The sequence below is a fragment of the Podarcis vaucheri genome (genome assembly GCF_965113315.1).
Source record: "Podarcis vaucheri genome assembly, chromosome: 1".
NCBI classification, from domain to species: Eukaryota; Metazoa; Chordata; class Lepidosauria; order Squamata; family Lacertidae; genus Podarcis; species Podarcis vaucheri.
The window spans coordinates 46823031-46835447 of record NC_138759.1 but is presented as its reverse complement, the minus strand read 5'-3'; the positions used below and the strand labels follow the sequence as shown (position 1 = coordinate 46835447).

Here is a 12417-nt window from a genome sequence, read left to right as displayed (position 1 = left end):
TTCCTTTGCAATCTGCACCCAATTGATAGGCTGTCCGCTTTGAGATCTAGTGATATACATCCAAGGAAAACAGTCCCATATATCTACAGCCCTGTTTAGGGAAGTTTTTAATATCTGAAGGACTATTGTATTTTAATATTTTGTTGGAAGCTGCCCAGAGTGGCTGGGGAAACCCAGCCAAATGGGTGGGGTATAAATAATAAATTATTATTCTTATTCTTCTTATTATTATTACAATGGCAGATAAAATATATTATTACAAACATTATTATTATTACAATAGCAGATAAAACTACTCTGTGCATTCATGGACCTCTGCTCCTCCCAGCAATCACTATTCCAGTATCTTAAGGGAAATATTGTAGAACAAATGCACACAGGAAGCTATCTTATATTGTGTCAGATGATTGGTCTATCAAGCTTGCTGAGTGACAGCAGCTCTCTCACCAAGGTTTCAAGTAGGAATCTTTCCCAGCCTACATGGAAATGCCATGTACAGGGTCTTCCTCCACTTACAATTTCAAATATCTCCAAAGTAAAACAGAAGCAGCTGTGGGCCACAGCTCAGCACTACCTCTGGCACAGCCTGGAGGGGAAGTATCTGAACGGGGAATGTGAATGTTTTATTTACAGGCTCAAACCATGCTTTATGATCCCAGGCATACGTTAAACTAACCAGTAATCCCAGATCAGAATAAAATAATCCAGTGGAGGGTGTGAGATGGAGGCTTGCTGCTGATCAATCAGGCACCGCTAAATCATTATTTCAAACTACATCCAAAACAGGGGTCCAATAATGTGTTTTGCAGCATCTAAGTACCACACATACCCTCACAGGGAGCAGATTCACTCTGCTGATGAGTATCAAGCACATTCAGCACTCGGATTCTTTCTTTTTTGGAAAATTTTCTTTAATTATGCAACGTAAGGCAGCCTCCCCACGACTGCATGTTGTCAGCAGGGAAGATGCATTTTGAGGAGCTGGACATGAGCAACGAAGAATGACGAGCAAGGAAAATTTAAAGCACTTGGCTTGTGGCTCAGCACCCACATTCATTCCCAGTCCCACAACAGACAAACTCCATGTGCTCCTTACAGTAGTAGTACTATTAGGCAGCTTTTCTTTGTTTTTTTAACAAAGTACAATCAAGTACTAAATTCTCACTAATCTGCAGTTAGGTTGGCTAAAAAATAAAAACAGAATGTATGATCAATTCTGCCCCAGATACTAGATAAATTTGCTGCTCCCTTTTCATACTTCTTTGTTTTAAAAGGTCAAATTAATACCAGGAAGATCTAGATGAGTCAAGATTTCCTCTTCCTCCACTGGCAAAGAAAGCAGGGGAGATGCAATGTAAGACGTATCAACCAGCTGCAGAACCTACAGGATAACTACTAATGTTGCAATCCTACGCACTGGGCACTAGTCCTGAGTAGGCCTAGACAGGACTGGGCTCTAAGAGCTGTAGTTTAAAAAAATTATACCCCACCCTTCCAATGCACTCACATTGCCCAGAGTTGCCGACAACAATTCAAATACAAGCCCATAATAAATCCATGTAAAAACAGTTAGCATTATGCCTCCTACAATGTAAGGTTTCCCCAACTGGCGGTGGTGGAGCTCTGACAGATTTAGCAGTGTAGACGGCGGCAAGGCAAGCCCGCTCTGTGATGACGACGCATTCTTGAGTGGGGTACAAAACAGCCCCTTCTCAAGTAACATCGCATTCAAGTCTTACACATCTGCAAAACAGAAATAGTAGCAGCCATTGGGATGCTCCTTCTTAATGGTTCTGTGGGGGGGCCTGGGGAATTCTGACGGGCCTGGCTCTTGCGACATGGAGCTGGAGCTGCAGCTGCTGCTGCTTCTGCTACTGCTTCCAGCCATTGGTGCTCTGACTCTGTCCTCCACCAGTGGGGACCCAGGGCTCAAGTACCCCGAGGTGGTCTGAGTAGCCACCGTAGCAAAGGTGGTTGGGCCAGCATTGTTTTTCACGTAGACATTTTTAATCGCCACTAAAGTGTGTGCTGCCATGCTGAGGCTGTTGTTGAGATCTTGCATGCCTTGCTGCAGCAGCCGGAGATTGTGGTTGATTGTGTCAAAGCCAGACTGGATGATGTGGAGCTGGTTCTGTTGGATCTGCAGGAGTTCCTCTTCTGTAATTTCACTGGGGTCTATCTGCGGCTGAGTTTTTGTTTTGGCTTTTACTTTTCCACAGGGGCCTCCATTTGGCAACCCCAAAAAAGGGAGTGGCTCCTGGCTAGGAGGAACTACGGACATGTCCTCTGAACTTTCTTCTGGCTCCACGACTTTGACTACTATTTCTTCTTTTAGATTCATCTTCTCCACACATGGCTGGTGGGATGGGCCTGGATCATCTGTAAAACCTAAAAATAGAGGAGGGGGAGAAAAGAGGTTAGGCTTCACTCTCTTTGGGGATTCAGCTTCTGGCTACCAGCCTATCATAACCACATAAAATGTTGCCTAAATTTATCTCTAGACAACAGAGTTTTTATTGAGTGTTTAGCTTCACCTGGTGATTAAGATATACATGAAACGTGTCTGCTAATTAGGTGACACCTGCCATTGCGATAGCTCTTGCCCCTTGCACCCCCATCTGTGCTGGAGCCCCCTCCCCAATTTTCAACAGCAGTGAGGAAGAAAAGTTGCACAAGACATCTGTTCTGCTCAAGGACTTAAAAACCACTTCCAATAATTTTTAAAGAGACAGTGATATTCAACGGTACCACTAGCTATGTTTTCCAATGTGGCACTTGATCTCATAGCCAATTCCTGCAGAAAGCAGCTTTGCCAGCTCTGTGTTTGGTACTTGCTAAGCTGTTTGTGATGCCGTTCCCAAGAACCTGACAACCAGCAGGCTGCTGGGCACTCTGGAACCCTTATGCAAGAGATTTTTGCAGGTGGGTGGGACAACCCACCTGTCAATAACTGCCATCATTATGTCAGGTGACTGACAGATTGTTCAACCCACCTGTCAAAGTTGGCCCATAGGGTCAAAAAGGTTCCCCATCCCTGAGCTAAATTATGTATCATGCCTTGGTCTGTGATTAAGATTGCACCCAGTTATTATTAGACAGTTCCTCATCTTTTAAAAAGAAACATATGCACAATTGTGTCAGAGAAACAAAACTCTTAATGGGATGAAGAAGCTTTTTGAGCGGAATGCCTTGCTAGCATCATGTAGGAAACAAAGAGTAGGACAACAATTGGTGAGATCATTTCAAATCTGACCACCCTATGTGTGCTATCCTGAGCAGTTGGGAGGAGAGGTGGGACACAAATGTGGGTGGGGGGGGGGACGGACAGACAAAAGATGCTCAGCACCTATCCAATACCCCTTGCTGGTCATCACATTGATTAAGTAGAAATGACTGATAATCTATAACGGGGAAGGTGGCGAAAAATGCTGCCTCGTTTTGTATACTGCTGCAGGCATTTCAAATTCTGAACTGAAGCTGCAAACTAGACATGTTGCATGTAGACATACCCATAGATTGAAGTTCTGAGTACCTAACAGCAAATAACATTTGCAAAAAAGTGAAGAGTATTAGATGACTGTGCTTGGAATGAAAAGTTGGAAAAACAAATAGGCAAGCACCTTAATAGGCCGAAGGTCTATTTTTCATAAGTAATATGCAAATTGCTTTTTTAGTTTCCTGGCCTTTGAAACAATGCAATGTTTATTTCAGCTAGAGTGGAGACTGAATTAAAATGGACTTGCTTCCACCTTCTCCTCCAGATTGACATTAAAACACAAGGGTGACTGCAGAGCACATGGTATGCATGCAAAAGGTAAAAAGGGCAATATATAATATATGCCAAAAAATAGATAAGGTTCAGTCCCCAGCATCTCTGGAGTAGTACTACAAAAGACTCCAGTGTGAAACATCCGAGACAGAGCACCCTTGCCTTTAAGCGTAGAGGAGACTGAGTTAGATAACTTATGTTCACAAGTGACTCACTAACTTTAGCATATAATTCGCTTGTCCCGTTGTGAAAGCATCCTTCACAACAGAAAGGCCCAATTGTCGACTCTTGGACCCTAAAAACCTATCCTCGAGGCAAGCTTTCTGATACTTTTTATGGCGCAATCCCAGTCAATGGGGAAAGCGGGGATGGGATATGGCGAGCGATCCTGAGCATCTGCAACTGTTCCAAAAGCTGTGAGGACAGAGAAAAGGCACAGCAGGGAAAGCTCTGTAGCGGGTAGAGGACGGAAGCGGTCCCTCGCCCCGCTTCCAGGTTTTGTGGGGTGAGAAGGGCAGCCCATACACAAGGCACCAGCTGTGAGAGAAGGAGCCCCGACTTGCGCGGGGGGAAAGGCAGGATCGCACCAGAGAAAGGGGCTCCCTGCTGCCCGCCTCCCTCTTTTCCCTACTCACCGATCTCCGCCACCGAAGCGGCGGCAGCTCCGGGCAAGTCGAGCGTGTCGATGCCGCCGACGATGGGCAGCGCCTCGCTGGCGGCGGCGGCGGCCATCCCCGGGGCATAGGATCGGAGGTGGTCGGGGGGCGAGATGTCCTCGGCGGCCATGAGGAGGCCGAGCGAGGCCGGGTGCGGGACGGGCCCCTGGGTGACGCGGCAGAGCTTGCTCCGGTCGCGGCGCTTGAGGTCCCGCCAGCGCTTCTTCAGGTCCTCCACCTCGCGCGGGCAGGCGGCCACCGGGTTCACCTTGTGCCGGATCAGCTCCCACACTTTGCGCTTCTGCCCCGGGGAGGCCCGGCCGGGCCCCGCCGCGAACAGCACCTGCTCGTGCTTCAGCACCTGCTCGATCAGCACCTCCGTCTCCGCCTCGTTGAAGTTGGCCTTGCGCCGCTTCGGGGAGTCGTCCGCCATCCTGAGCCAGCGGACCGACCGATCGATCGCCCGCCCGGCGGGAGCCGCTGCGGCCGGAGCACTGCGCCCGATCGCGCTGCGCCCTCTGCCCGCCGCCGGCTCTAGGCCAAACCCCGGGCCCGACTCGGGAAGCAAATACCGCGCATGAGAGGAAAAGACGCGCAAACCCCCGGCGCAGGCGCCCCGCTTGTTGACACGGGAGGGGAGGGGGGAGAGGAAACGCTGCTGGTGCCGCTGCTCCTCGGCGGCGGCTCCTCCTCTCAGCCCGCCCTGCCTACATTTGCGCCAATCCCCGCCCACTAAAGCATTCGCGCCTCCCAATGGGAAGCCTTGCCGGGCGGCGGGCGCTGCTGCCTGAGAGTTCTGAAGCCACGCCCACTTTCCCAGAGACTGGCGGTTCTGAGGGATCCAGGGCAGGGCCGGCGCGCGCGCGGGCGCGCTTCTTGCTGCCCGGGCGCTTGCTCTAATCCCGCCTTCCCTGGGAGGGAGGGAGGGAGGGACGGCGGTGGCCGCGAGCGTCCGGGGTGGGGCGCGCGCTGGCTCTCCCTGGCGGCCCCCGCGCCTGGCGTTCTATCAGTGCGCCTCCTCTCTCTTTCCCCACCCATCCTCCACGTGCTGCGCTCTAACCCGGAGTTAGAAGCGAATTAGAACACGCCCCCCGTGTGTGGTGTGGTTTTTTTCGCTGCTCCTTTTTTTTAAGGGCTTTTTGGCGGCTTTTGGGACGGCGTCGAGGGGTGGCGCCCGCGCGGTAGTGCTAGAGGAGGAGAGAGGTGGGCATGGCGGCTGTTTTGGAGCTGTTGCTGCAGGACGAAGTGGCAGCCAGCGCTGTCGTGCGGTGGCTGAAGGCGAGCCAGAGCCCCTGCGCCTTGGAGGTAAAACGCGCAGCGCCGCCCTTGCTTCACCCAGCCCTCGGTTCGAGCGGGAAGTTTCCGGGAAAACGGAGTTGATGCCGGCCTTCAAAACTCTGCGCTCCAAAAGGGAGGCGGGAGGGGGGAAAAACAGGTCGACCACTTGAGGTTTTCTCCTCTGGCGGGATGCTAAGTGGGAAGCTGCAGCCTTCAGGCCTGCGCTATGTGAGCTCCTGAAGGGCTCTTGCGGTAGCTTTTCGGGAGCCCAGGTGTATATATGTGCCCCCCTGAGGGAGCCCTTCACTGAACCTGAGAACCCTGCTGTGGAGTTGGTGGGACTGAGTTGCTGTGCGCCCTTACGAGTCCTTCCCATATGCAGCTTTAATGATTCAGAAACAAGACCTACAGAATTCGTTGGAAGTTGCAAATAACCGTGCACAGGATTTCAGTCGTAGTCGAAATCACATTGACGCCTCTCTTCTGCACATGTGTGAACGACTATAATTTTCAAAGCGGTCTGGATGCACTAAATGTCGTGGAGGGGGGACTGGTACACAGGAGAGCAGGCATCGAAAAGTTTTAGTCTTTGGTCTACCTGAAGCACGGTGTTGGATAACCGTCTGGGAAACGAGCGACCAGGGTTCAGAGTGCGCAGGAAGCTGTCTAAAGCAACAGATTCCACATACTATATCCTCCCTCCCTCTAAGTATCTTGTATAGGGCTAGGGATTCTTAGGTGATGATTAACAGGCCAGTTCTGTGTAGATCTACTTAGAAATAAGTTTCTTTTAGTTCATTGGGGCTTCTATCTAAACATGCATAGGACTGAAGTCTAAATCACTTAATTTTATGTCTGATGAATGCCACAGCCTGTTAGTGTGAAATGGGTCAGTAGTGTTTGAATATATTTTTGTATTTGTTTTCATATGCTAACTTGTGCATACCTGATTCCAAAGTGGCTTTTCTGTTTTCTGTACTCTGCATTCATAACAATGAATTTCAGATTAAAACTTTTTGTGTTACTTGTGAAAATGTTCTCACTCACAGCCTTTGGTGTGTGGCTGGAAGATGGGAACTAGCCAGTTCTTCTGTCTTGGCCCAATTAAATGAAAAATACACTCCCCCTGACAAAGCGAAGATGCTAACCAGTAGTTGATAGGGAAAGCTCTAGTTATTGCACCTAATGGTCACATTGTATGAACAAGATAAAAAAAATAAGCATTGCATGAAAATTTCTAGAATCATGGTTCAGTGGTTGAGTTCAGAGGTAATGCTAAATGTTATGGCATAGTGTTAGAAAAAATGAGCTACAGTGAATATTGGGTTCATGTGTTCTCACCCCACCTCCTGTTCCATTGTGAGGAGACTGGAAGCTTATGTTTCCGTTGTAGTCTTGTTGTTTATTACATAATAACAAAGAAAAACAATACTCCCCAGTATAAAAGGCTGTAGGTTGCTTAATTAGCCAAAGGCCTGGGAGAAGTGAAATGTTTTTGCCTGCTGCCTAGGGATATGCTGTGAGGGTGCCAGGCGAGTCTCCTTGGGGAGAGCATTCCACAAGTGGGTAGCCACCACAGAAAAGGCCTGTTCTCGTGTTGCCACCCTCCAGACCTTTCTTGGAGAAGTCACACAATAATGAGCACAGGGTCTGGGTCAGTTCATATAGGGAGAGTGTTGTTCAAACCCTATACAGTTGCAAATCTTTACTATGGTTTGTTGAAACAAATTATGCTTTGAAGTTGGCATTTTTTAAACAAACAATAGTTGAGATGAACAACTGTTTGTTTAGATTTGCTTGATGTGACAAGATGCAAATAGTTCCAATCGGAAATAAATGTTTCCAAGCTCATTTTTTCAGTCATGCTGGAATGGTAGGTGGATAAGTTACAAGGGTTCTTGTAATGCTAAATCGTGATTCAACATTATGTCTAAATGAGGCCAGTATATCTTCTATCACCAGTTCAGCATGGAAGTAATTTTGCTAAGGAACACTAGAGGGCAATGTACCTCCTGCTTAGTGATATTTCTCACTTTGTGCAATGTACTACAACTGTTACTCTAAAACTATCTCATGTGGACTACCAATTTTCCCCCAGTGTGCCAGGGCCCAGTACCATATTTGGTCCCTGAAGTGTAGCACCCAACACGGGCTGTGGTGGAGTCACTGGACTGGCAGCCAATGTTTTGTGGATCAACATCCACTTTGAGTAGTATGGTACTGCATTAAAGTTGCATTCCTAATCCCACAGCCTAGGGAGTAATCCCATTTGATTCATTATTAGGTCTTTTGGGTAAATGTGCTTAGGATCATACTAAAATTTCCAAACTTCAGGGACGAGTGTCTACCTTATATAGCTAAATGACTACATAAAATCTCTGGCTACAACAATGGTGAAACTTAGTAAATACAGTAGTAAATCATGTGTGAGAAAAAATAAGTTCCCTGCTTTAATCAGTTGTGAAGAATGTTTGCTTCCTGGTTTTATATCCTTTGAATGGAGTTAGTCTTTTCAGATTGGTTCACTTTGCTTTATATGTTCATAATTGCCTTATTCTTATAAAAATGGCAAAATATCAGTTACTTTATATCCGCTGTCCCTCTATTTCTTTTTAAATCAAGTTTATATTAACCATGGTTTGTTTTGTTATGTTTGTGTGTGTAGGAAAACCAAGTCCACCCCAAGCTATCCCTCCTGAACTTGCTTCAGAAAGACTTTGTGCCTTTTTTGCTGAATTATTTAAGGGAACAGACTAGTCGGATACTGACCAATGGGCCGCCTACTCCTGCTAAAGCACCAAACTCCAAGCTCCTGGGAAGTTCTCCTAGTTACAGGAATCAAAGGCTGGGGTCTGAAAGGAGGTCTCGTAGCATCGCAGGGTCTGGCAGTAGTCGAGGGCAGCTTTTCTTTGATTCAACTCCCATCACCGGCAATTCTGCCTTGGAATCGCATGGATCTTCTGTCATTACGGGATCAAGCTTATTGGGTTCTTTCAGCGAATGCCTAAATACGGATTCTGGCAGCAGCACGAGTTTTGGTTCAAGCCCCATTTTTTCTCGCAACGAGAGGCGCTCTGCTCAGAAAATAAGTTTAGGGAGTTTCCTTGTTGCTACCCCAGCGAGGAGGGGCAGAAGAAAAGGCATCGGCTCTGCAAGTGCCTCTGGCCGGCCAGACGCGGGCAGAGGCTTGAACGAAGAAGTAAAAGGTGACAGTCCATCACTGGGTTCATTGAGGCAGAGGAAACAAGGTGAAGTGAGCCCTGTCTGTACAAGTTCCCCACCTGACCAGCTTAACCTAAATGACTTGGAGGAATTCCCGCTCATGTGTGCCGCTGGAATGGCAAAGTAAGTCTTGATGTGAAGCTTTCTCAATTCCCACTGGTATCTATGGCGAGAGTAGTTTTGCAGCTTACTATTCTGTATCAGTAAATGGGAGGAAGGTACTACTTCTAAAAATGGCCCCTCCCAGAGCAGGAGCAGCTTGCCAGGTAGGCAGAGGACAGAGCCACAGCAGGAAGCCTCCCGGCAGCAACATTGCTGCTGTTTGCTCTGGAGGAGGAGGTGGCAATGAGTTCAGGGCTGTGCTGGCACACGAATGGAGCCAATCCTGAGCATCCACTGGTGCACAGGGATGCACAGCCCTGACCTTGCCAAGGCCTCTCTCCTCCCAGTAAGCAGCCGTGACACCCCAGCTTGGAGGCTTTTGATGTTGTTCCACCCCACTGGGTGGGCAGCTCCTGTCTCAGTGGTTTGCTCTGGAGGGGAGCACTAGCCTAGTGCTCCTCCCTCCCAGGGCTGGGGCCTAGAATGCCCCTTTTCACTCCTTGGCTTCTGTTTGCCAGCCACCTTCCAAATGCCATCGTTTTAAGTCTCCTCCCTTGCCTTGAGATGCTGAAGCTAGGTTTGCTCCAAATAAGCATGCTTAAAGTTGATATATGCTTGCTTGATTACTCTTAAGCCTGAACTCTGACCAAGGTATTCTGTGAGATTTTAATACCTTAGATAATATCTAGCGATATTGTGGCTGAAAGATAGCAGCTTGTGGTAGCAACTTCTCTTTTTAAAAAACCTGCTGTTGGACAAGGAGCAGAACTATTTCTTAGTAAAACTACATGTTTTATACTTTGATTTCTCACTTCAGACTTCCATTTGCGCTGTCCTCTCTATGCTTTAAAGCTCTGTGTCTGAGTGCTTTTTTTTTTTTTTTGTCTAGGCGGTTTCCCTGCGAAAACCTGCATTTTACCACTGAATAGGAGCAAACGACAATCTCTGGAGAGCTCCACTGTTGCTTGCTTTGATTCAGCACTAAAACCTGGGTTTTCCTGAGGAAAGTGCTGGAACAAACAAATAATCAAACAAAAAACACTGCTTGGCCACGGAGCTTTAAAGCCTAGACCTATGCCTGGAAATGCAGCACAAAAGGAAGTCTGGATGAGCCCTTGGTTAGTGAATCTAGGACCACAGTAGTATGTGTCATCAGCTGGCTTCCGCACAGGTGATTGGAGCAGAGGGATAATATATTGTGTTTTCATCCTCTTGATCCAGTTTTACTTCCCGTTTCAGCAAAGCCAAACCGTCGAGGAGAATCAACCCTACTCCAGTGAGTGCTGAGCGAACCTTCTCCAAGCCCAAGATGTGCTTCACTTCCACTCCTGTTGGCCAGTCTCAAACTTTTCAGTCTCAGTCCGGAACAAGTCCCGAGGCCCTTGTTATATCTCAAGAAGTGACCCTGTCTTCCAGTTCGGGTAGCCTTCAGGAGGAGAGAGAGATGCTGAAGAAGGAACGGTACGTTATGAAATCTGTGATGGGGTGCTTAATGAAGGGAAGCATCTGTGATGTGAGAAATGTTGATTTACATTGCCTTAGAGAGGTAGAGCTGAATGGCCCATATTGTCTTTTTGTGAACATGCCACATTTTATTATGCTTTCTGTATTGATTTGCTTTTGCACACTGCATAGCTAGGTGGTATAAAGAATGAATGAACAAACAAGTAATATTTCTAGGGGCTGTAATTTCAATACAGTGGTACCTCGGGTTAAGAACTTAATTCATTCTGGAGGTCCGTTCTTAACCTGAAACTGTTCTTAACCTGAAGCACCACTTTAGCTAATGGGGCCTCCCGCTGCCACCACATGATTTCTGTTCTCATCCTGAAGCAAAGTTCTTAACCCGAGGTACTATTTCTGGGTTAGTGGAGTCTGTAACCTGAAGCGTCTGTAACCTGAAGCGTTTGTAACCTGAGGTACCACCGTATTAAAAATGGTTGCTTTCTGTGTCACATTCTGCAGCAACATGGTTCACTAGCTCAGAAATCCTATGCTAAAGCCAAACAATGTTCCTAGAATCACATGTCAATATGATTTAATTCTTGATACCCTTCAATCTTACAAGTGCTGTGTTAAGATTAGAATTTGATCCATGGATCTTTAACTGTTTTAACATGCTGCAAATTGCATTTGTGAAACATTTTATGTTTCAATGAAGAAATTGCTTCCTTAATGAATTGGTGAGCGTTTGAAAGAATCCCACTAGGTACTACAACAGAGTAGGAGTTTTTCAGTCTTCTCTTACCGCTCTTATTTCATACCTTTGAATTGCAGGTCCAAGTTGCTGCATCCTACATCTTCACCAACAGGATTATCTCTGGATTCTGGCATACCAATGAAACCTAATGTCGGTCAGAATGCAAGCCTTCCCTCTGAAAACCAGTTGGTAACCTCTGCTGACGTCAACAAGGTTTCCTACAGGAAACAGCTGGAACAGCTGGCTCAACTTTATTCATTTTGCATAGCAGGTGAAGAAATGGCAGTGGATGCTTTTCAGTCCATATTGATTTGGGAGGATGCTAAGAATGGCAACCCATAGAAATGTCCTCAAATTAATTTTTTTTAGTAGTAATGAAAATTTCAATGAGCCTTGACTTCGCAAATATATCATGGCTTGGATTTTCCTATTGTATGACAAATGGCAGTTTTTGACCTTTCATAGAATTTCTGACAAAATTCCCAACACTGATAAATAATTTTAATGTTTTGGGAGTTGTACAAAGGAAAGCAATGAATTCTATATCCTTTTTAAAAAAATCCTATGTATTTAAGCACTTTTTTTGCTTACATCCAGATCATGTTTTTTATGTTGTAGATATTTTTATCTTCTTTAAAAATGCATCTTATATAATTCAGGTTTTGAAATTAATGTGATTAATCCTATCATTCAGGGTACAAGTACAAATCAAAGGTCCTTTTGCATGTTTTTCTCTGTTCCTTTACTTTCTTTGCAGAAAACCTTGTGCCGAATATCTTCTTGGAGATCTTTTTTGTGTTCCAGCTGCTAACATCCAAGGGAACTTCCTCTTTAGAAGATGGAGAGAATGACCTGAGTTTCAATGGAGAGTATAAAGGTTGGGACTTATATTGGATAAAGATTCTTGGCTACTAACAGAATACAGATTGTACCACCTGCTAAACAGAGTTAGAGGAGGGTATACATTAAATATATTCATTCATTTAATGAACTTTAAATGTAATCCAAATAAAAAAAAGTAATAGAAATTCCACAGAGTACCAGCGGCTCAAAATTAAGGATATAATAATTCAGTCCATTACACATGGATCACTGTATACAGTACTTCATGTATATAAATCAAATAAAATTGTGAGGTTTCCATTTATATCCATTTTTTTTAATATGGTAAGGTCGCATCTTATGCAGGG

The 12417-nt window shown here is 46.1% G+C and overlaps 3 protein-coding genes across 4 annotated transcripts in view; 1 reads left to right on the top strand and 2 right to left on the bottom strand.

Moving 5' to 3' along the window:
• Window positions 1-1141: 1141 nt before the first annotated feature.
• On the bottom strand, window positions 1142-5077 carry LOC309542202 (uncharacterized protein). Its single transcript, XM_082240826.1, has 2 exons — window positions 4405-5077; window positions 1142-2388 (listed from the first exon to the last, which is right to left on the bottom strand). Exons 1-2 carry the CDS (start codon window positions 4856-4858, stop codon window positions 1736-1738), a joined length of 1107 nt encoding a protein of 368 aa, XP_082096952.1. The 5' UTR covers window positions 4859-5077; the 3' UTR covers window positions 1142-1735.
• Window positions 5078-5581: 504 nt separating this feature from the next.
• CDAN1 (codanin 1) overlaps window positions 5582-12417 on the top strand; it is a 28967-nt gene continuing 22131 nt past the window's right edge. For both annotated transcript variants that reach the window (XR_014223810.1, XM_082239388.1), the window contains exons 1-5: window positions 5582-5730; window positions 8369-9048; window positions 10267-10488; window positions 11305-11498; window positions 11985-12104. Coding sequence is in view for 1 of the 2 variants with exons in the window: in XM_082239388.1 (XP_082095514.1) it covers window positions 5635-5730; window positions 8369-9048; window positions 10267-10488; window positions 11305-11498; window positions 11985-12104 (1312 nt within the window). In the remaining variant the exon portion in view is untranslated. The remainder of the gene's footprint in view (window positions 5731-8368; window positions 9049-10266; window positions 10489-11304; window positions 11499-11984; window positions 12105-12417) is intronic.
• The window catches only part of STARD9 (StAR related lipid transfer domain containing 9), a 113693-nt gene continuing 113303 nt past the window's right edge, over window positions 12028-12417 (bottom strand). Inside the window, exon 35 of the mRNA XM_082239026.1 lies at window positions 12028-12079. The gene's annotated coding sequence lies outside the window, so the exon portion shown is untranslated. The remainder of the gene's footprint in view (window positions 12080-12417) is intronic.

What these genes read in the sequence shown, in the direction of transcription:
- LOC309542202 (XM_082240826.1), bottom strand. Translation starts at nt 4,858, where the DNA reads ATGGCGGACGACTCCCCGAAGCGGCGCAAGGCCAACTTCAACGAGGCG. An exon ending in CGCTTCGGTGGCGGAGATCG is followed by an intron (nt 2,389 to 4,404) that starts GTGAGTAGGGAA and finishes CTCTATTTTTAG; the next exon opens with GTTTTACAGATGATCCAGGC.